The 26,041-nt window shown below is 35.8% G+C and overlaps 1 protein-coding gene across 2 annotated transcripts in view; it reads left to right on the top strand.

Moving 5' to 3' along the window:
- LOC149557485 (Calcineurin-like metallo-phosphoesterase superfamily protein) overlaps nt 1-8,680 on the top strand; it is a 146,377-nt gene extending 137,697 nt beyond the window's left edge. For both annotated transcript variants that reach the window (XM_089832136.1, XM_089832138.1), the window contains one exon: nt 8,184-8,680. In XM_089832136.1, the coding sequence (XP_089688262.1) occupies nt 8,184-8,560 (377 nt within the window). In that variant the 3' untranslated portion in view covers nt 8,561-8,680. The remainder of the gene's footprint in view (nt 1-8,183) is intronic.
- Nucleotides 8,681-26,041: the final 17,361 nt, after the last annotated feature.

Raw genomic sequence — 26,041 nt, 5'->3', positions numbered from 1 at the left:
GCATAGGAATGCTATTCAACTGAGGTAAAGTAGCACTGATGATTAGATAGCCATTATTCTCAACAAACCCCTTACTAGAGTAAAGTTTGTGTATATTCATGACAAGCTTGGAATTAGAGAGAATAATGCCCTCGTTGAGAGGGGGTCTCAACATTAGCGGTCTCTACAGATGTACTATGATGCATTCTTCTCTAGTGAGAGAAGTTTAAGGTGCAAGTCCTTGTTAATGCATTCTTCTATCTGAGAGGAAAATTTGAGTTGAAAGCCCTTGTTCCACCCTTTCGGAGTAGTCATGGTGGATGTCATGTGAGAGACTCCATGACTTTGCACTTGTGTTTATTCACCCTCTAGGAGTAGTCATGGTGAACTTCAAGGTGAGATGATGAGCTCACGTTGAATGATTCCATGATGAGCACTTGTGTTTATTCACCCTCTGGGAGTAGTCATGGTGAACTGCAAGGTGAGATGACGATTTCACGTTGAATGATTCCATGATGAGCACTTGTGAGAGACTCCATGACTTTGCACTTGTGTTTATTCACCCTCTGGGAGTAGTCATGGTGAACTTCAAGGTGAGATGACAACCTCATGTTGAATGATTCCATGATGAGCACTTGTGTTCGTTTGCATTTCTATTCATGGGGGTAGCCATGATGGACCCACTCTTTGAGAGTAGCTATGATGAACATCACTACATAACTCAGATATTGAGAAGGATTGCTCCCTAGCTAAGAGAGAATGTTAATGTTGTTTGACATTTTGTCAAACACTTTGCAAGCAAGCTTTGATACCACTGTAATTAGCCTTGCTGGCTCTCAAACAATTTGTGATGAAGAATCGATTTCTTTGTTTTTGATGTTTTGCAATATTTGATACAACAATATAGCAACAAAACAGAAGATATTGCAATAATAATTTGAACTCAAATATTTGGAAATTACATAGGGAATATACAGATGTAGACATGCCTTGAAAACCCCCTGAAATGAAGACTAACAACAACAAAAGAATTCTTCAACAAATAAATGCAACTGTAGATATGCTGCTCCCAAAGTGCATATAGAAAATAATGCCTAACTACAGATTTAAATTACACTCCACCAACTCCAAATTAACCAAAAAACAATTGGATATAATGATTCTAGCATATCCCTTCACAAATTCGAGACCAACTTCCAATAGCAAGAAAAATTCAACTTCTCCTTATCAAAAGTTAATACAGTAGGAGAAATGACAAATTGTATATCTCAGCACAATTTGCTAAGAAATCTCGGAATAATTCTCCGAGTTGAATCTACAAGACTTCAGCTATAGATCCCAAATCCTTATACTTCAGCAAGGGCATAGAAAAATCAAAACTTTGGAAATTTCACAAAGACGACAAAGAAAAATAAGATTATCAAATAATTGGATGCTTTACTCATCAAATGGGCTCATATTTATAATCTCCAAATGACACAAAGTTTCCCAAATGAACTTCACTTAAGAAGCTTCCCACACACAATATTAAAATATAATAAAGTGCCATTATAAACTAATTTATTAATTGCTTTTGGCTCCGAAAATGACCTTTTCCACCATAATTTAAAATTATGACATGTAAGGTTGTTGTTTCTTGTTCCCATGATTTAAAACTTTTCATCCTGGTTCCAATGTGCTATGATACTGAGGTGACCAACAAACAACACCAACAAAAATAACAACCTCAACATATTTAGATGAATAATAATAATAATTCACCCCTCTTGTGAAAATAGTTGAAGAAGCATCAAAATTGAAATATGACAATACCAAAGTGACCCTGATGATAGAAAGATGATGAATGAACTCGACGAGGTGATTTACTATAAATAGACGCTCCCTCCAAGATTCTTGGAGCTCAAATTGGAAGCTCGAAATAAAAACTGAGAGCATCACCCAACTCCTCTAACTCAATTGAGCTCATCAGAACCAACATATTGACTTATTATAAATAGTAAGTCCCTCAAACAGAGCCAAAACACACCATAAGCTGTTAGAAAGCCTATAACCACACAACTGAGACTCTCAAATCCCACTATCAACTCATGAGGGTCGCGATGGTGAACTAACTTGGCCAACTGTAGCAACCTGCTAAAAATGGGGACATTACAATCCTCCCTCCCTAAGACAAGCAATCCCTAGAGAAAAAGGAACATCATAGTCCACCTGGATCCCATAGGTAGAACTGTGTACCATCCCTGTCATGTACAAGCAACTCCTGTAACACCAACACCCAAATAAAGGACATCAACATCAAAATCATTTGAAAACTTACTTGAGGCACTGATGAAGGTAACAACTCATCGAAAATCAACCCAACTGAAATACCAACTCTGTCCAATCCTGAGTCCCCATCAAACTGATACTTACACCCAACTACACTGTGGAGATGGTAACAACCATAGGTACTTGAAACACTACCACCAACTCCAACCTCTGCCAAACTGTATTAGGTTTGTAGATACTGCAAGGGGTCTAATTTGTTGCTATCAATCCTATTTGCAAAAGATGGTGCTAACCCATCCCATAATGGATGGTATGAAACTAGAGCCAACCCACATCGACGTGAAACCAAATCCTCTACTTGTGGCTCAAAATAAAAGTGATGAGCACTTCTCACAGTGTAATGTCAATAAAAACTCCCTATCTCTATCAAGGGCTCATCAATATCAGTCTGGGAATCAGAAGATGGCTCCAATCTCTGACTCTGAACTACTAGTCGGGCAGGATACTACGCAATCCTCTCAGCAAACCCAACCTTGATATCCCAGTGGGGAAATAGACAGAGTCTCTACAATATTTCCCACCAACCTCCGAATGGAACGAGAACCTCGGATGAGAGTACCCTTGGACACTTTGTATGAATCCTCCCTCATATCCAAACTCTCCAATAAATACTCCATGAAGGACTCTATGCAGTAGAAATTATATGTGTAAGCATCAACTTGCTCCCCTGTGACCCATAGCGGATCCCTCTGAAAATGTGGCACTGCCAATTGTCCAATGTTATCAGCTGTATAAGATGAAGAATAGATTTGCTTCCAGCAAAAGGAAACAAATCAACATGGGAGTTCGACTCCATTGATTCTCTAACCTCATCTGTACCTACTGCACCCATATGCTGGATGAATGTGTTGGTCACATTATCACGTCCATCATTCCCAACCGTAGAAGCAAACTCACCACCAACCACAATATGCAACTGAACTGAATCTGGGGCTGGTGTGGTCTGAACATGTTCCAACTCCACAATCACCTCATCCAATCGTGACTGTGACTCCTGAAGAGCCAATTGAGTACATTCAAGAGAGTCTACATTCACCTCAAGCTCTTGGGTGAGCTCAACCACCTCCTCTTTCTCTAACAATGTCTCATAACAGGTGCTACCCCACTCCAGAAGGTAATCCCTATCAACAACCAGTTGTGAATAGTTATGCTTTAAGATCTTGATAGCCTCTCGAAGCACATGAACCTCTGCTAGAGAAAGAGTACTATCACCGTGCTCATCAAACATAGGAGTGCCCCAACCAAATGTAGCTAGCATCTAACGTATCGCATCATAATGCTCGAAAGATGAAGATATGTCACTTTCACTCGCCTTCAACTAACTAGTCACATGATGCCTTTATAACACCTGCCTCCTATGCAAACACTCTATCTCACTAACTGCACTATGATAGGAAACCGAATCAGAACTACCCACCATAAGATCACTCACTGCATGTGTACTATCGACCTCGTACAACTCCGCATCCGAGATACAACTACTATGTACCTCAATCAACTCCTTATCTGAAGAAATGGAAGCCCTCGCAATAGCAATATCCCTGCATGCCTCAGCTTCCACCTCAAAAGATAGATCTTGTAAACAGTGATCTTGGGACCCATCCAAAACCTCCTCAGAGTCATCAGTTGATACTTGGCAAGGGATATCATACCCAGTGCAGCTCATAGCATCATCAAATGTATCATTAGATGTGTCCATACTATCTGCATCCACATCTCCTAATATAGCCTCAACTGCTGATACTTGACTCTGCACACGACTCAATGTCAACCTGTGAATCAATAATGCTAGAGTATGAACCTACGTCTACTGACTCCGTTGTATAACCCAAATCACCAATATCAAAGCTGGGTGACTGCATACTGCAATCAGTCCCACCTGAGGAAGCAACTGCTTCCTGCATCGGAGCAACACTATGACAACTCACATATAAATCTCCAATAATTATCCTCTCCTCGAGAGAGTGTGAAGTATCAGTAGTAACAATTGTATCAACTGTCTCTACACTAACTGCAGCAACAACTCTAGGAGCCTCAACTTGCTGAAGCTCAATGCCGCTATCCTCTACTACTGACACAACCACATGTTCCTGTGAAATAAATCCATCATCGACACTATGGATAGGACTAGCAAGTGTCGTACTAAATATGGGTCCATCTGCATCATGGACACCTGTCAGGGAAAACCTGAGCCTTCTTCCCACCGATCTTCTAAAGACGGAAACCATGTATCTTGCGGCTCTCTCAACCTTCTCAGGATTCGACAAGCTCTCCACCAACCTTTTCTGATGAAGCTTAAGTTTCTCCATACTCTCCCTCAAGGCATTTAATTTCTTGCTATCTTCCTTACTACTCCGCTAGCTTGTAGAGCTACCTATCTTCTTATGTCTGTCCATGGCTAGAAAATGCTATAGTGTTGGTCACTCCAAATGAAATAGCAAATCTGAAAATAAAATAACTTTCCTACCCCACAGTATGGCAAGAAACCGCTCTGATACCACTGTGACCCCAACCAGTTATAACTTTAATAAACACCAAATTCTTTTATAATTCAGTTGTTTGACATTTTGTCAAACACTTTGCAAGCAAGCTCTAATACCACTGTAATAACCCCAACCGGTTATAACTTTAGCAAATACCAAATTCTTTAATAATTCAATTGTTTGACATTTCGTCAAACACTTTGCAAGCAAACTTTGATACCACTATAATTAGCCTTGCTGGCTCTCAAACAATTTGTGATGAAGAATTGATCTCTTTGTTTTTGATGTTTTGCAATATTTGATACAATAATATAGCAGCAAAACAGAAGATATTGCAATAATAATTTGAACTCAAATATTTGGAAATTACATAGGGACTATACAAATGTAGACATGCCTTGAACACCCCATGAAATGAAGACTAATAGCAGCAAAAGAATTCTCCAACAAATAAATGCAACTGCATATATGTTGCTCCCAAAGTGCATATAAAAAATAATGCCCAACAACAGATATAAATGGCACTCCACCAACTCCAAATTAACCAACAAACAATTTAATATAACGATTCCAACGAATCCCTTCACAAATTCGAGACCAACCTCCAGCAGCAAGAAAAATTAAACTTCTCCTTAGCAACAATTAATACAATAGGAGAAATGACAAATTGTATACCTTAGCACAATTTTTTAAGAAATCTTGGAATAATTCTTTGAATTGAATCTACAATACTTCAGCTATAGATCCCAAACCCTTGTACTTCAGCAAGGGCACAGAAAAATTTGACCTTCAAAAACATCACAAAGACGACAAAGCAAAATAAGATTATCAAATAATTGGATGCTTTACTCATCAAATGGGCTCATATTTATAATCTCCAAATGGCACAAAGTTTCCCAAATGAACTTCACTTAAGAAGCTTCCCACACACAACATTAAAATATAATATAGTGTCATTATAAACTAATTTATTAATTGCGTTTGGCTCTGAAAATGACCTTTTCCACCATAACTTAAAATTCTAACATGTAAGGCCATTGTTTCTTGTTCCCATGATTTAAAGTTTTTCGTCCTGGTTCCAACCAGCTATGATACTGAGGTGACCAACAAACAACACCAACAAAAATAACAACCTCAACATATTTAGATGAATAATAATAATAATTCACCCGTTTTGCGAAAACAGCAGAAGAAGCATCAAAATTGAAATTTAACAACACCAAAGTGACCCTGATGATAAAAGATGATGAATGAACTTGACGAGGTGACTTACTATAAATAGACACTCCCTCCAATATTCTTGGAGCTCAAACCGAAAGGCCAAAATAAAAATTGAGAGCATCACCAAACTCTTCTAACTCAACTGAGCTCATTGGAACCAACATATTGACTTAGTATAAATAGTAAGTCCCTCAAATAGAGCCAAAATACACCATAGGCTGCTGGAAAGCCTATAACCACACAACTGAGACCCTCAAATCCCACTGTCAGCTCACAAGGGTTGTGATGGTGGATTAACTTGGCCAACTGAAAGAATCTGCTAAAAATGGGGACATTACAGTAGCTTAGGCCAAAATTCTTTGAACCTATGAATGTGTCCTAGCTTTGCAAAGTTCCTCTCATTTTAAATCACTTCACCTTCTGTCTCTTTGTCCAGAACTGCTGTAACAAATTTATGTGACGTGTTTCTCAAATTGGTATCTCAGATTCACCATTTTCCTTGCGTACATCCATTCCACCAAACCCATGTTCCAACGGCTTCCCTTCCTTTCTTTTTGGTTCTCTATCCTCTTCTATCACTTAGAGCGTCCACTTTCTGCAAATCCTGGCAGGTGATTCTTTTGTTTGCGAAACACCCCTTTCTTCTCCAATAAACCTTTTGCCTCATGGGCTCTTCCAATTGTCCTTTCTGCTTTGTTGATTTCCCCCAAAGAAGTTCGGACCCCTTTGTTCAGACATGGCCTCCACTCTTTACAAAGACAGGCAGGATATACCTTTCCTGAAATGCCATCTGCCTCTATTTCCCTCTGTCCTTTTGTTCAACACTCTCTCTCTCTCCTTGCAGACGTCCTGCTCTATCATCCAAAATGATTCCAAAGTCCCTTATCTTCCATCTTGGCTCACTTGTGATCTGTGAGATCCAACCCCTAGTCACCTCCATTGCAAAGCCCCATCGAAACAATCAAATCCCTGTGACAAACCCTCCTAGCTCCCTTATCTTGCTGCGGGAAGCCCCTCTGTTTCTCCCTTGGTCCAGAGAAACTACCATTCCAGTGCCAGTCTGAATCATGATTGGTGCTGGCCAGTTGACCAAAATTGTTTCCATTTTGGCCTTTTACTCCCTGATATCCTGCTCTAGACACCCTGAATGGGTTTATAACGCTTCAAATCATGAGAAACATCCTTTAACCCAGAAGAGGGTCACCACCAGTCACATTTGCAGTAGCCATAGGAATCCTAGCAGCCGTAGAGACCGGCATTGTGTTGAAATTCATATATGACATCCCACTCAATTTATCATAATATACTTTCGTATTTTGTGTATTATTTTACATGAGACTGTGATTGACATCTTGCTTGTTGTTAGGGAAATCCTCTTACCAGAATATCTCTTCTTTGGTCCTCAAGAGTTCTTGTTTAACAATTTTGTATTTCCAGTGCCTAGATTGTAATCAGGAGTTATATTGCCATCCTTTATCATGCTTCAATTTCTTTTGCATACTTCTAAATTGTGCTCTCCTTCAAACTCTAATTTCTAAGTTTAAAGTAAAAGGAGAAGTAAACCATTGTAATTTAATTCCTAGAGGTCCCTGATCTTCTATTATACACTCTTCTATATTCTATTTCTCTTTTAGCTCAGTGTTCTGATTTAAAAATAAATAAGTAAATCTAAAGGTGACAATTCAACCCTCAATAATATGATATGATTTTCCCTGCAACCTTGTTCAGATTGAGACTGAATTATAGTGTATGTGAATACTTTACCTTTTTATTCTGTTGAGCTAATTACTTTATAAATAATAGACTATTGTTCTGCTTAGCTTGCATCTTTAGGTAAGATTAATAGTTCTTAACTTCTTATGACTTAGAAGATATCATGTTCATTTTGCAGTATTAGGACTTTGGTCCTAATTTGTGTGGATGTTTTAACCTTTTTGGATGATTTTGCCAATTGCAGTCGTGGTTGAGTATGTAGTGCACATCAACCTAAAGATTTCTAGATCTTAGAGTTGTTTAAAATCAAAATAGGATAATACATGGAAGATGTACTTTTTAATATTTATAAATAGTCATGTTGATAAGAATTTTTCTTATAAAAAAACTGGTGTGCTACTGGGACATTGGATATTGAAATAATTTATTAACTCTTCATTTCTTTATATACTCTTGCAGATTTAGCTGAAGCAATATCATTCTTGAAGGACAATAGTCAACTGAAGCTCCCATTGGTTATATTTGGGCATATGCATAAGAGATTAGCTTACAGTGACAATCCAAGAACTATGCTAGTGATGGGTGATAATGGGATTTTCTACTTGAATGGAGCTATTGTACCGAGGGTTGAACATCTCACCACAGAAATTGTTGATGAAACTACAAGCTCTAATGGAAACTACTCTTTTGGTGATAGAACCTCTAGTACGACAAAGCGAGCATTCACTGTAATAGAATTGATAAATGGAAAACCAAGAAAAATAACAGAGGTGTGGGTGACAGTAAAGGAAGAGGTGAATAAGATAGAAGAATCTATTCTTCTTGAAAGTTCATAAGTCCAACCTGCATAGTAAGACAATTACTTGATTTATGCATAATTAGTCAACTGTTTCTTGATATCATTCATGAATAAACCTCCACATCAATTATATGCCTTTGCTTGTTTTTTTTGTGCATGTATCTCTCAACTAGCAACTCCTCGGGTGTTTTAACCACTGTGATGATTCATTTAAATAGTGCTATTATCAATCTATTTCTTGTTGAAGTTTTATAATTAGTGTAACCATTTAAATTTTCCCACATAAAACTGAAGCATTTTCTACAAGATCTACAAGGTATGTGATGATTGGTCAAATTCTAAAATGAGTTGGGTAGTTGCATCAAGGTACTGATGTCAGTATCCCTGCAAAACGGAGGAGGAAACCTTGAATGAGGTTATCAATAATCGATAGTTTGTTTGTTATTTACTGATGGTATGAATGCTGTGAACTTTAGGGCCAAACTTGTCTGCATTTCGCTGTGTGTTTAAGTTCTAAACCATAGTTCGTGTAGCTTAATAATATTTATTAATATTCTCCATGTCAATTAAAAACTTTATACACAGTGCAATCTCTTTGTCTGGATCAGTCTGGCAGTTCTTACCAAGGTATTAAGCCTGGTCAAGATATCAACCAGGCGGGTGACCAAATATCCCTCTTCAGGATCACTTTCAGACACTCCAACAAACTCCCAAGTAGAAGAGATAACCGCAATAATACATTTGGGGTGTCTAGGTCTGACCTGCAAGTTCTTGATGCTATATACAATTACCATGTGTATCAAAGAAATGCATAAGATTTCCTAATTTTTTCCTGGAAAAATAAATAATTTGGCTTGTTCGTAGCATTCATCAGCAACAGAGTCAACTTGTCAAACAGATTTTCTCAATAAACGTATGATTTACATGAATACGATCTCCAAAACCATCATCAAAAGTTTCAAGCTAATTTGAAACTGCTGCTGTCTGACACCACTAAGAGGAGACTGGAGAAATAAATTGAGCAAGGTTACACTGTGAATGCTTAAAGATCAGTGAAGGCACCATAAGAGGAGCTGCATGGACAAATTCAATATACAGGACCCAAGATAACATGCCTGTGCCTCTGGTGTGGCAGAACTCTAAGAAGAGGAAACAGTTAAAATCCATACTCTTCAATAAGGAAAAATGAATGCTGTATACCTCTGTATGGGGAAATAATGTCCAAAGATGCAAAATCTTACTGTTTCACAAGATCTTTCCTGCCCTGCTCAACATACAAAACTTTGCCTGTTAATGATCAATATAATATATTGCACCTTAACTATGTATTATAAGTGATATTCTTTCTTGTTTTACATGGATTCTAGTGAGTATGATAGTTTTTGTTAGCTCTGATGAAATTGCCTTGCCCATGACTTAATACTTGTGTCAACATACCTTACCTATAAATACAATATTGGCATTCTTTGAAAAAAAGAAGAAGATGCAATTAGTTGATTGCAACATGGTTAATAAATATTGTACAGAAATACTTTAAAAATGCAGGCTCCCACTCACACTGTGCCAATGGCCAAGGCATTGACTCCTGCTCGCTATGTGACCACTTCGCCAATGCCAAATGTTGTCTGGTCCTACACTACCCAGGACACATTTTGTGTTACCAAAGTTGAGGTTGGCTGTAGAGGCTCCTTCAATGTAGGACGTTCTGTTGGTGGACACTACTAATGCCTTTTTCCCTGGTGTTTCTGCATATGCACTCTTCAGAGGTGGTTCTAAGGATGTGTTGGGTGCCACTCTGCTGTGTTCCTCTATTCCAATGGGTGGTTCAGAAGAGGTCTTTATTGTTAAGGCTTTGAACAAGCTCCCCCCTCCCCCACAGAGCCAATTTTTTCTGCTGGTGGACAGACCCTTGCTTGGTGTTGCCAGATCTGCTGCAAGTCTTCCCTCAAATGTAAAACCTCAACCTCTGGCTTGTGCCAAGGTCTCCCCTATGGTGGTCTATGTCCTTGAAATGTAATTCCAATTATGCAGGTTAGTTTGCAGTTTTGTTGGTTTGTGGCTTTCTTTACCTAACCTGTATCATTGGGTAACAGACTTTTGGAGACCTTTGGTTTCAAGTAATATTGAGCTTTTCCCTTGTGCTAGGGGATTTGTTTTCACTCTTTTTCCTTCCACCAAGGGATTTGATTTGGTGATGAGCAAGTTGTCAGCTTCAGGTATTCACTCCCTTTCAGCCAAACTCTAGGCAATCTCCTTCAACCCTCTTACCGAACTTCTCAGTGTGCATCCTTTGTGGGTTTGTCTTCTCATTCTTCCCCTTTATTTCTTCAAGAACTCTTGTTTTGAAACCATTGACAACTCTATTGGTCGTTTTGTAAAGGTGGATGATACCACAGTTGTCATGGTCCTTTCCTCCTTTCTATGCATTCTAGTTGATATTGACATTCCCACACCTCTCCCAAGAGATGTGGTTCTCATAGTGGGAGATAGGTTGTGGATTCAATCGGTGAATTATGAGGGCCTTCCATTTCGTTGTCTCTGGTGCTCCTCTATTGTTCAAGAAACAAATTGTTCTCTCTTGCAGCATAAAGGCATTGTCACTTGATTGGAGGACATCAATGATGAGCATTTGATTGTCTAGGCTTCTAGGTCTGCCTTTGACGATGAATCATAGACTAATGATAACTCCCTTGGGATGATGATCCTACTAAGATCTGACTGACGCTTGTGTTGTATATCTAGCCTTTACAACCCTTTTGCCTCTTCCTATTGGTTGTTATTATGCAAGTATCAATACACTTTTAATGCTGCTAATTTATGTAAAAGTACATGGTCAATACAAATCCTTTGGTTACTTTTTGCTAACACTAACTACTTTATCCTAGAATGTACAACCTCCATATTTTGAAGCAATCTAGTATCCCAATTTATTTTATTGATGTGTTACTGTTTGAGTACCTTTTTTATGAATGTTGATGAGAGAAAAATGTTATTTGCAATAAGTTGTCTTTTTGTTTGAACTCAACTCTAAGTGACCGGGTTCTATTGTTACTTGTTTAAGGACTAAATTATAAGGGAGAGATACCTAAGGAACATATAGAAACCAAATTGTGTTATTCCTATTAAACAATGAATATCGGTAGCTTTATAGATTTGAAATGTATACATTGATAATGATGAGTTTCTAGAAGCATGGATGCAAAGTGAAGTCAAATTAAAATCTTGGATATTCTATGCCATCATGGACCCATCGGAGGTTGATCCCCCTCCATTTCTTACTCATCTATAGATCTATTAAGAAATATCATCTGAGATTGTATTGACAAAACTGTTATAACAAGTTTGCAAACTGAAGCCTGAGAATAAACTACTGAAGGTATCTCCAACAAGTCTTATTGGTAAACAACAAACAACAATGAGTTTTATTGTCTCCTTATGGAGCATGTGACAAAAAACCAAATCATTACTAAACTATAGGCTAAACAATCACAGCTTGATTACAAACAAGAATATCTAAAATCTGAGACAGAGAGGTAATTGAGATTGTGGGTGTTAGTTTGGAGTAGTGGACCTCCATACGTTGTTGATGAATTGGTCCACTCTAGATTGACATAGGAAAGGGTAAGGAGAACACAAGAACTCAACTAGGAGGTTTGTGGCATCCCATCCATTACTACTGACCCATTGGATGTTGCATACACATTCCTCTGCGATGAACTTACTTCCAAATATCTCTCTTGACAAGTCCTGGGTCAAAGACGAATTCACCTCATTTTTGTGGTTCTTCAATCCCTCAAATAGGCTACGTGTCTTGAAGAATGTACAAAATTCTTCCCTCTGTCATCAAAGACTTTTCCTAATGAGGATCTTACTATATCCCAGGTCGTAGAACTCAAGTAGGTCAGCTCTTGTGGGTGTTGCACAACGAGAAGACAAGTGGGTCATGATTAGGGACAATTTTCTTCCCAATTTGGCAGCCAAACCTGTGCTTACTACCGCTAAATGACACTCTACGTGTTGGGCTACAAGAAGCGTTCCAAAGAAACAGGCTTTGCATGTTAACAATGTTACCCACACATTTTCCTTGCAAAAGTCTAGTAACCATTGGCATTTTAAAACCCTTTTGAGTTGTTGAACTTTGAACTTGACAAGTTCAAGGTTCAAGTTCAAAGTAATTTCAAACACCGAGTCGACCGTGTCCTATCTTTTATCCCATTGCATTAGTATTGAGTCCCGGACCATGAACTTGAACCATTGAACCTCAAAGTTTAAGATTCAAAGTTCACAGCTTCATGTATGCAACACTAACTTGGTCCACCATGTGTGAAGTCTTTCTTTTGTCCTCATTCATGGAAGTGCTTTCCAGTAAAGTTGAACCATTGGACCTTGTTTGTCATAGTTCGAATTTCAAAGTTCATAGAGTCATAGTGAGTAGTTAATGTTGTATATCCAAGTCTTGTAGCACTTTGTCTTGTAATCTTCAAGGCAAATGAACTTGAAACTTCGAACCATTCTTTAGGTTCAAAGGTCATGAGTAAAGAGAGATCAAGTGGAAGCCAATCATCATGAATCAATGCACACGAGGAGTGAGAAGACATGGATTTAATTATTTTTGAAAAAAGTGACAATGGAGTAAGGTTGTATGTGCAACAAGTAAATTACATTTAAAAATGGTGGCATGTTGTCTAATTAGTTTAGTTTTTGTTATTTGATCAAGCATGTCACACGAGTGAGGCTTTATAACAACTTTTCCCATTCTGCCATAATAATCATTTTACTACTGCTTGGAAGCGACAAGAGCAAAAGTGAGGTAACTTCTTCTTAGGAAATTGGAATTGAATTAATAGGGGAGTTCGAAGAACCCCTACCTACATTTTATTGTTTGAAGTTCCTTGCTCTATAATTATTTATGTTTTTCACCTTCCTATCTGTTATAAATTTCATGTAGTCCTCTGTTAAGTGCCATAATGTCTTCATCTAGACCTAAGATTGCCAATGAGAAGAAAATCAATTGTTTAACCAATTTTTTCCAAGAGTTGGGAGATACAACATTGATTAAGAAAAATATGGAAAGGGTAGTAGATAGATTGAAGAATGTGGAACCCAGGTCTGTGGCAAACATAGTGTTCAAGAATCGTATTATTCAAGTTGTAGGGTTTCTTGAAGCAACGCTATGTGTGGAAATAGGTATGATAGAACAAAGAGATGCATTTGAACCTATATTGGTGAATCATTGGTTAAGATAAGATGAGAAACAGTAATGGCGCCATGAGAACTTCCCTTATGGAGACCTATGAGGAATGGACCATTGGTTTATCCTACAACCAACTTTCCATGAAAAAGAAAGATTGTAATAGCATCATTGCTAAAAAATGGTTATTAAAACTAGAGAAAGGAGGTTCCCACCTACCGAGACCTCTAACAAGGGAACAACTAATCAAAGATGTGAGAGACATTGTTATTTTCTTGAACAGAGTGGAGGGTAATTGGCATGCCTTTTTGTGGGAAGTTGGATGTACTTTTTCATCCAAGTAATAGTCAAACAAAATAGGTATATAGAATGGGTTGAAGTGATTGGCGACAAGCTTCATAAAGAACTCTCACAACTTGCAAGAATGGCAAGATTTTACATGACCACCTATTTATTTTAGATACTTGCACTTTGCAGAGAATGGGAAGGTTTGCCACATGAGCCCTGGGTTGAAGATATGAAAATCTACGAATAGCATCTTTTATTGTATTACAAAGGAAACCCACAGAACTTTAGGAGGGTTCAGGATGTTTTCTGGCAGGTATGGTGTTCATACTACAGGGAAAAGAGAATCAAAGATTATATGAAAAAGCAATGCAACTAATCATGATTTGTGATGGCTATTTCATTCGATTCCCAAAGTTTACACACTTAAAAGTAGGAGGATTTGAAGGAAAGCCATTGAAATTGCCCAGATATTGTTTAGATAAATATATGTTGATCGATATTTGTAGACAAGTCACCCAAGTGGGCAAGAAGCTCAAGTCTAAAAAGAGTTATTATTTTATATTCCCTATTGGACTTGGTCATTATTGTTGTAAATCGGTCCAAGATGCCTTGAACTTGATCTTGAGTTAAAACTCATGAACTTGAAGCCTTACCAAGCCATGTTCGATTTTGATAGCAAAGGTTTCGCAAAAACTTATTTTGAGGTGAACTTACGATATATGCACGAACCTCAGTTATAAGATTTTTGAGCTGATTGTTCTAATGAATTTGAAGTAAGGACTTTGGTCAATATTCACTCTAGGATGGATCATCACCATTAGGTTGTAGATGAAAATTGAAGAGGTTAAAGAAGCTAAAAATGAAGAGATGGTAGATCCTAAATAGCTAGAGCAAATTGAAGGGCTTCCTATACTTGAAATGGACTAGAGTAAGGAAGAAGAGGAGAATATACAACTCAGGGCATTCAACATCGTAAGAAGAACTAAGAAATGGCTAAGGGAAAGGAAAGTTGAGAAATTAGATAAAGTTGACAAAATGCCTTAGGGAGTGACGAAGACCTCGAGTTCATAACCTCCATCTATTTTTACTAACAAAGTTGTTCAACATCCCTCTGCAGGTGAACCAAAATTAGAAATTGACACTCCTTGTCCTTTGGAGGTACAAGCTCCAACCCAATTTCAGGCCACAATCCATATCACTTGTTCTAGGAGCCGGAAACAGAATATACAAGCAAAAGATACCCCAATAGTGGTGGACCTAGACTTTTTGGAAGACTCCCACGAACCTATATAGGACCCAATTATGGAAGGTTCAACGAAATGATGGAAGGAAACAAACAAACAAGGGTAGACTCTAGTGTTCATTTTTCACATGCATTGGGAAACCTTGTTGATTTCCATACACCCTAGAGAAAAGGCCCTTCTAGCGCACACAAGTGGTTTGAGCTCTCTGTCAATAAGAAGCACACTATTGCCCCTATTATAATACTAGTCAAAGATATGGTAAGTGCCTGGGGAAAACACCCAAAAGTAAAAGGCTTGAGGTAGAAGCTATGATGGAGGTCAATGAAGACACTGGGTGCTAGGTGGTAGACATATTTAAGCCCATTGTTGATAATGGCCATTACGAAATATTCTTGTGAAACTTCAAAGTCAAAAAAGTAGATTTGAGCCTAGCCACTAGTGCAGTTGATATGAAAGTCTTTGACTCTAGGAATAAAATGATATCATATAGGATTTGGAAGGATTGGAAAGACGTGAGGGAATTGAACCAATCTTTGAAGCAAATGGCAGAGTATATCCGCACCTTACAACATCCAGATTCCTTGCCCCTAACAAAAGTCCATACAAGTGTAGATGTCAAGTCCCCTACAACCCAAAAACTTTTGGACCAAATCCAAAGGGATAGGGTTGTATCCAAAACATTCAACAACTAGATAGATAGTGTCACTAATGAAGGGGTGAGTTATATTATTAACCTTGTTGAAACTCACCAACGTACCAATACAATTACTATTAAGCTAGAAGCATAACTTATTGCTTGTGAGAAGGAGAAAATAGAATGAGATAGTGTAATTGCATGTATGAAAGAGGTTCGAGCCTAAGGCATAATGAAATTCTTGATAGAGAGATCAGTGCCAGGACTTGATGACAATCTATTGTATGTCACTAGAGCCAATTAGGAATGGAGAAACTCTATCATAGAACAAGGGATAAAAGAATCAAGTGAACTCCTCAAGGAGCTAGAGTGTATCAGATATATCATGAGTGATGACATCAAATCAATGGAGAATGAAGAAAGGTTTGACCGAAAAGCAGAGCACATAATTGAGTTTTTCAAAGAAAAGATGAATATTATGAAAGAGGCTAAAGACATCTAGATATGAGAATTTTCAAGGTATCTAGAGTGGATTCAATGTTAATTATCTATAGGAATCACTTTGAAATGCATGAAAAGAAAGTGGAGGAGATCTGCAAGACAAGGAAATATGGAGACAGCGTATAGAGCGTATCGGAGTGCCAACTTAGCAAGTAATGGCGAAATTCACAACAACCCACAAGGAATGGACAAAGGCATGTGGAACCACGGTCGTTCAAGGACATCCTATAGATCCTTTGCTCCATATATCAACTAAATCACAATTCCAAAGATGCAATAGCCAATGGAGGCTAATTTTGTAGTTTTGGTTTAGTTATTTTGAAAGACTTGTTTTTATAAGAACTCCAATGTAACTCAACTTTAGAAATTGAATGAGTCATACATGGCTATACAAGTTAATTTTAAAACTTTGTGAGGGTCAATACCCTAGCTTTGAAAAAGACATATTTTAAGTTAATTTCAGTACTTTTATTGTCACTATTAAAGACTTAATACAATAAATCAAGAATCATTTGGTTTCATATATCAAATTATTGTAGTTCTTGAATCAATTGGCTTTTGAATGCATGTATTTGTTTTCTGTTAAAATTGAACTAAATGTGATAGTAATTTGTGCTTTTGCTATTAGTATTTTCAATGTGATTCACATTTTAAAGAATCTTTGTGGTCGATCAAATTACCACACTTTTAAATAGTATTAAGTTAGTTGGTTTGTTATTAATGACATCAACTTACATTTGTAGCATTCATTTTCATGTTTATGGAGTGTTGAGGCCTTTTGGTACTTACTCATAAAAAGTATTAATTCAAAATTATTCTTTTGTAATATGAGTTGATTGAATAAGCATTTTAGAGGAAGTTGCATCTTTAAATGCAGAGAGCTTAGTTGGGAAACTACCTCAACTGTTAGTGATAAATTTTCTTGTGTGAAGTGGGCTTAGAGTGAAGTTATCACCAATTATTTAAACCAATGAAAATATGTTAACAAACATATTTTTGGCAACTCTATTGGGGAAGCCAATGAATAAGCCATAAGGTAGGTATTGTGTGATGGGATGCAATGGTGTTACCACACAAGGGATTATTTCCTATACTACAACCTAATTAGGGATTCCAGGATACCCAAGAAGACATAATTTCCAACCTAAATACTTTGGCAGGACAAGCTATCAATGGTACCAACAAGTGAACTAGGTGTTTGAAGATGAAGAATTTGGTGAGTTGCTAAAAGGATTGCCTATCAAATATGAGGCAACTATGGTTGAAAGAATTGCTCAGTTGACTAGGGAAAACAAACCAAACCTAGGCCAACAACTGAATCTGAGGAACCAAAACTAATAAACTAGCTCAGAGAAAATACACCAGAGGTGATAGGGGAAAAGGTCTAGTAGAAGACAACTTTAAAGCACTCAAGAAGTTGTGATTTGCCCCTAAAATCCCAACTAGGATAAGGAAGACTTAAGTCTAGTAGTAGAACCTCTAGCAAAAATACCTTTCCTTGTTGTTTTTCAAGCCCTGATCTTCCCAAGAACCTTGATCCCCCCTCATATTAACATTTAGCCTTTGAACGTTGCATTACTCGCAATGGCCCAGAACCAACCATGGGGTGCCCAAGTAGGTCCTCTTAATTTGGGATTGAATCCAAAACCCTTTGCCTAAGGACACTCATGAACTTCACTACAACATTTGAGTTCAAATTGCAATGACAATTTGTGGGTGATTTTCATGGGTTTTTTTTGCAATTGACCCCGATGCCATCACAATATCGACATTGGCATCGTAATTGCGACATTGGCATGATTATAAATTATTCTAAAAAAAACACAACATCATTCCTTATTTGCTTTGATCGATTGTGGAGCTGCGCACGAAAGAGGTGGAGAGCTCCAAACGAGGGTGGAGAGATTTGAACGTTGTTGTGCCCTTGTGATCGATGCATTTCATTGCTATGCCCTTGTGACCTCTGCATTTTGTTGTCGTGGAGAGCTCTGAATGTTGTTGTGCCCTTGTGAATCAAATTGTGTCACAAATCACCATTTTACTCCTTTGATTGTTTATGAACATCAAGTTAAATAGGCTTAAAATAATCAACCATCTCCTATAACTTATTTGGGCTTTTTCCCATTTATGGTCACACAATGTGTTTTTAAAACCTATGCTCTAGTTTTGTCATTTTCGCTTATTTTCCTATAAGAATGTAGTATCACTGTTGCTTGTAGTAATATAGTAAATTATGCAATAATTATATGAATGCTAGGTTACAATGCTTATCTATACTCCAAACACTATAAATACTTTTAGGGTTGTCTTGTTTGAGGAGGTCTCGACATTGTCGGTGAGTAAACTAGACTGAGGGTGTTGTGTATTTTTTTGAACACTTCTTGTGTGAATTCTCTCTATTTTATTCCAAGCCACTTTGTAAGCCAGTGCTTTTTCTAGGGCTTTAAATGTGAAATGATCTTCTAAATCATTGAATTCATTGAGCTTGTGGTTCTAGGTATTCCATATCAGAATTTGGTCATTTTGAAGTGCATGTTATGTTCTATCATTTTTCCTTTGAGCCATTGCATTGATTGAGCTCATCATTCAGGTTGTTATTCAATTTGTTACATATCAGGTTTTGTATTTTAAAGTGCATGCAATATCATACAACCTTCTTTCTAAGCCATTTTGTAATCAAGTGCATTTTGTGGGGTTTCGTAAGTGAATGATTCTGCTAAGCAATTGTGTTTATTGAGCTTATAGGCCAAGAAGCAATTCAAGTTGTTATTAGATGATTAGATCTATAACCTTGTAGAAAATTTTCAAAATTGTTTTCGATTAAGGAAAACAGGTTTTGAAGGGTGCCTAAAACCCTTTACAAATCTTAAAATTTTCAATGTAGCCCAAACTTAAAAACAACAAACCTTAGATGAGAGAGGTCGCCTGAAAAAACAAGGTGACTAGGGTGGCCTCATAGATAACACAATGCACTGCTACCACCTAAACAGGTTTAAAAACGAGATCTTGAAACCCCATGGTTACAAAAGAAGACATTTAATCCCAAACCATGTCAAACTACAAGACAACAAGCTAAAGAAACTAGGATAACCAAACCAAAAAGGGACAACCTCAAAAAAGACCAGGCAAGTAGCTAGAAAAGAAATCTGAGCCTCAAGATTTACTTTTAGATTGCATCTTTTGAGAATGTAGAGACATATCAAATGATGGAAAAGAGGGCTTGACCTTTTTTCCTTTTGCTTTTGTGCATCCCTCCACCATCCCATCAACCTTTTGCCAAGCAAAGTCATCCAAACCACAATCATCCCCCAAATCCCTCACAGCCAGGGAAGAAGTACCACCACCACACGAAAGAGGGGCAACAACTCCCCCCAAAGCTAGAGCCACATTAGGAACATCAGTTGGATCAAAGATAGCAACATTCGAAGGAAGGTCTACAGTATTGGCCACCACCATATGGAAAAGTTTCAAAACTGTTTGTAAGGTATTATATAGGATTTTAGTTGGACTCTAGAAGAGTATTGTTCTATTACAGGGCATTGCCAATATAGTGAATGAGCGGGAGTTTTTTTCAACTGAGATTTTGCATAGAGGGTCAGAGAGTTGTGGCCCTAATGTAGGATCCCAGAGATTCTCTATTAGGGTTTACAGGAAACTACCTGGCTTCTTTCATTCTATCAATGCTAGACATGTTAAGTTGGCACACCATTACTTTATTAGCAATGGTTTGTATTTCTTAGCAATCCCTCTATTGCTTGTGATGATAGAGGCCTTAAGTGAGAAGAATTTGTGGGAGCAACCTAGCCCTGATTTAGTAAGCTTGATGTTTGTATGCGGTTTGATTGGTGTCACTGCTTGTGTCTACTTTATATTTAGGCCAAGACCTATATATCTAGTAGACTTTGCATGCTTCAAGGCACTTGATGAATTCAAAGCAACTAAGAGGCGTTTCTTTGCATGCTTCAAGGCACCTGATGATTTTATGTTGCATTACTAAGATGGATAAAATTGTGTATCATTTGCAATGGCATAACACATATTTTGCAACAGGTGGCCCTAAGTCCTAGTGCTTTTTGTTTCCTATCACTACTGGCCCCTAGCCCTTGCATGTGTTTTTATCAAACATGTGATAGCGTGAAAACGTGGTGGCGGTTGCGGTGAAGGAAGGATGACATTATTATTATTATATGAATGCTTACCATTGCCATCACACAAAATTTAAGATTGAACGGTGATCTTTACACAATGGGTTTTTTGGAGGTTTAAAATCAATTTGTTTCCACTACTTTCCTTAGTTTGTTATCTGCATTTATTGTGGATCATGTTCTTGTAGTTGTCAATCTGCTCAGATTGGTTGTGAGAAGTCTTGATAAAAATGTCTTTTTGAGCCTGCAAATTTGTTCAGATTGATTTAAGGAGTCTTGAATTCAACAAAATCTGACATAAAAGTGTCTTTTTTTGTTCAAATTGATTGATTTTGAGAAGTCTTGAATTCAACATGATCTGACATAAAACTGTCTTTTCGAGTTTGTTTAAAGAGATTTTGTTTTGTTACTACACATGGAATTTGTTTATGATCGAAGTTGTAGAGAGAATTGAAACTATTCTCTTTTTTATACTTATTTACTTACATATCCATAATATGTTTAACAGATTTCAAATTATTTTTTGGGGGTATATTTGTTAAATTTTGTTTGTAATGATTGTAACATTAGAACATTGTGCCTTACTTTTGTTTGGAAGAATTGGCATGATCTTTGGAAAAAATAAATGTGGAAATTATATCTATAATTATTAAAATATCATTTCAAAGTAAAGTTTAAGATAATACACATTTTGTATGTCATATAATTCTTATATTTGGAGGACATTGAAAGCTAATGAAAGTTAATTTGTGTTTACAATCTTATTAATATATACTACTTTTGGGCATGCAACGAGTTGACAATAGATTTTACACACTCTAAGGACATTAGTAAATCATAGTGCATATCCATTTTATAATTTACCATACATACACTTTATAATTTAACATACACACTTTATAATATTTGGTAGGTAAACAATAGTCTTCATTAGGTGTTTTAGTGATGAAATTCAGAAACCAGTGAAATAAAAAATATTTAAGAATTTACGTCTTCAAGAAGAATTAAGAATGAAGTGACACAAAGGAGGATATTAGCAAAGAGCATTGTAAGAAGACAACTTTTGATTGATTATAACATGGGTTTCATTTTATCCATCCTCATCTCTATCATGAGCTTGTTGATTATGGTTTATTTTGAGATATTTTCTAATAACATGGAGGTACTGCTCGTAATGATGATGACTGTGAACAAATGTAGTTAGGGTTAAGCGTCTTTTTGAACTTTATAAGAAATGGCAAAGCTGAACATTCTACATAATAGAGAACATCTTATCTAGTGTAGTACAAGATTAAGTAATTGTACCTATAAAATTGTATCTTTTGTAAGGTACAACATTGACCAATTGTGCAAATAAGGCAATATATAGATGGAATACATGTGAGTGCCCATTACAATTGATTTGCTATGATGACATGCCTAACATATGTAATGCAACTCTTTATAGGTGCAAGACATCATTTAATGGTATATGATTGTACATTTATATGCATGGGGGGTTATTCTTTTATCATATTCAAGGCAATTCAACAAAGGAAGGCAGAATGGATTTTTAGACAACAAAATCAATTAAAAAGGTTGTGAGAACATTAATTGGATACAAACACTTATATCCATTTTTAACCAACAAGATGTGTGTGAATGGAATTGAACCGCTCACATTTGTTAGTACAAAAATACCAATATCCATTTGGTTTGAGTTTTGAAAATATGGGAAATCTTTGATGCTCACATTCTGACTTTCAAGTTTAATTGCCAACAAAATTGAATGATTTGGATAGACATTGACCTGGTTCGGTGGCACATGTTATCCTTCTTGCTAGCATTGGACAAACCATGTCAAATGCTAGCAGAATGCAACAACCCCAAATATATATATATATATATATATATATATATATATATATATATATATATATATATATATATATATATATATATATATATATATATATATATATATATATATATAAACAAATACATTTGTTAGCTCCGCCGCCTTAGGCTACAATCCAAGTTTGAATCATATGTCTTACCTATTATACATGTTTTGGATTCAAACCCAAGAAAACCAATTGAAGCATTAAAACAACTCAATTGATTTAACTAGATCTACCAATACAGAGCTCGTATAAAACAGAAACCCTGGCTAAGTTTTTGTTTCCATACCCATGAAGAGTTGCATATATTATATATTGTATTGTAGATCTTGGGTCTTATGATTTCAATGAGAGGAGAGACAAGATTCTTGTGGCATGGGTAGAGGTGGATTTAATGGGCTTATTTCATGAATGTTTTAATAAAGAAATTGAAGACGAAAAGCATACAATAGTTGTGTAGGATGTCCAGTATTTTAATATGGAAAGCTAGTAAAATATGAGATCATTGTCGTGGCGTCTATGTTGGACCTAATGAGGGAAATGTTACGTGTCTTTTTCCTTTTTTATGAATGTTTTAATAAAGCAATTGAAGATGCAAAGCGTACAAAAGTTTTGGAGGATGCCCAATATTTTAATGGTAGGCCAGTAAAATATGAGATCATTGTCATGACATCTACGTCAAACCTAATGAGGGAAATCAACACCATGTTCTTGTTTCTGAGCTAACAGTTCTTCAGGTGCATTTTCTTGTAAAACATTAATTTTGTTGAACAATTGTAAACTCTTAGAAAATGCATTGTTGTTTTCTATTAGCATTGATGGGCCTCCCTTGAACAAAATCAAAATGAGGAGGCATAAATGAAACACAAATTATGTCATTTCCTTCATTGCACCCATATCTTCTCATTATGTCCCTAGGCTAGACAATAATTTCTATTGGTTCTCATCAACAACTAAGATAATTAGTTCTCTACCACTATCAAAACTCATCAATGGGAGAAAGATAGTCCAAATAAGTAATCAATATGAAATGAGAGTTGTGTTGATACGGTAGATGGAGATATAAATGGAGCATATTTATAGGGTTGAGATGGGTCAAACATTGGGTGAGAAATGTGATGAATATGGATGAAATGCAAAGGTGGGATGTCGGAAAGGAATAATGGTGAATTTGAGCGAGGTGACCAAATTTGTCTTTCAAAACCATATGTGCAGATATAAACATTAAGTACAACATGTCCAATATTTTGCAGATATACACATTAATTAGACCAAATTTTTCTTTCAAAACCATATTTGTAGATATAAACATTAAGTACATGTCCAATATTTTTGTAGATATACACATTAATTACACCAAATGTTTCTTTCAAAACCATATGTGCAGATATAAACATTAAATACAACATGTCCAATATTTTTGCAGACACATTAATTACACCAAAATTTTCTTTCAAAACCATATGTATAGATATAAACATTAAGTACAACATGTCCAATATTTTTGCAGATATAGACATTAATTACACCAATTTTTTCTTTCAAAACAATATGTGCAAATATAAACATTAAGTACAGGGTATGTGCAAGATCATGGTGTGCCAAAAAGTGGCGATGTGAAAAAAATAGAGTTTAAAGACGTCTAAAAGCGCTTCAAAATCCACTCTGACTTTTTTTCACCTATCTAGGTACCAAACCTGAAAGGTAAGGCCGAGCCTTATCGAATATCCGATACCCGACGTAGTAGACAAATATAATATTATTATTATATCATAATAATATAAAAATATTATATTATAATAGTATAATATAATACATTATAATATAATATTGTTATAATATAATAATAATAATATTATATGTTTATTATACTTAATAAATATATAATATTATTATATTATTATAATATTATATTATAACAATATTATATTATAATGTATTATATTATAATAATATAATATAATATTTAATATTATAATATATAGTAATGTAATTATATATATATATATATATATATATATATATATAGAGAGAGAGAGAGAGAGAGAGAGAGAGAGAGAGAGAGAGAGAGAGAGAGAGAGAGAGAGAGAGAGAGAGAGAGAGAGAGAGAGAGAGAGAGAGAAATAAAAAAGTAATATATTATAATATAATATATAATAAAAAAGTATAATATATTATAAATTATAATAATATAATATAATATAATATTTTATATTATAATATATATTAATATAATATAATATATATAAAATATAATATGATATAAAATATAATAATAATAATGTAATATATTATAATATAATATATAATAAAAAAGTAATATATAATATAATATATAAATTATAATAATATTATATTATAATAATATAATATAATATAATAATAAAAAATAACATAATATAATATAATATTTTATATTATAATATATATTAATGTAATATAATATATATAAAATATTTAAAAAAAATATAAAATATAATATAATATAAAATATAATAATAATAAAGTAATATATTATAATATAATATATAATAATATAATAATATAATAATATAATTTAAAATATAATATAATGTAATATGTTATATATAATATATATAATATGTCGCTATGTGTCGGATATTTGATTTCTACTGCATACATAAAAAAAATGCAAACTTGCGAGCGTTGTTTTTTGGCATTCGGAGGGGCTAGTTTGCAAGGGCGACCAAATATCAAATACAATATTAGATATCGGATATCCAAGTAGGTTTTTTTTTTTTTTTTTCCCACTCATTTTAAATCTAAATTCAATAGATTTTTGCATAATTTTGTTTGTTTTAGTTGAATCTAGGTTTTTTTTAATATATATTACGTTTTGCAATTCAATAGGAATGGCTGATCAGAATAATGACACTGAGGCATGAAATAATATTTCTCGTAATCCCCCACCAAACGATCTAGTACCCCCACAAAATCATCCAACAAATGATCCTCTACCCCCTCAAAACCCTCCTCGAATTGAGGATTTGATAAATGAAAACCTCACCGAGTTGAGAGGTTTGCATAGGACATATAATAATATACCCGCATTGGCTCCAATGTTATCCACATTAAACACCATAGTGGATAACATTGAAACCCTTACGAACCAACAAAATGTCGCTCTTCATTGGCGTGATGAAATGCACACGATGTTTGATGATGGTTTGAACTATGATGAGGTTGCAGCCCTCAACATAACCAATGAAGATTTGGCTAGCCTTTTTGCAAACCTGAAAATGAGTTTAGGAGTCGACCCAAAAAAATCCAAACTATCCATTAAATGGTGCACAAATGATGCCATACGTGCAAACTTTTGGGATCGTTGGTGGATGGTCTTTGATATCCCTCCACATGGCAACTTAGACATACCATTTTATTTCCTTAAAACATTATATGCAGAATTTGTGTTGAAACTTAAAGTGAACTATTGGAGCATGAAGCCCAACATGGGCTTAGGACTAGGAGCTCCTCAGGATAGACCCACTTCCCAGTGGAAGAAAGCTGGCACTTTTGTCCCCCCCACTGATATCTCCCCTCCTCCTCAAGTGCACCATCTAGATATTATGAAAGAGGCTAGCTCTTAGATCATTAGAGCTATTCATAGGCTGAGT

Source organism: Cupressus sempervirens, chromosome 5 (assembly GCF_028749045.1).
Source record: "Cupressus sempervirens isolate cs-2001-9-10 chromosome 5, ASM2874904v1, whole genome shotgun sequence".
Lineage (NCBI taxonomy): Eukaryota > Viridiplantae > Streptophyta > Pinopsida > Cupressales > Cupressaceae > Cupressus > Cupressus sempervirens.
The sequence above is the reverse complement of the archived record's forward strand: the minus strand, read 5'-3'. Positions and strand labels throughout refer to the sequence as shown.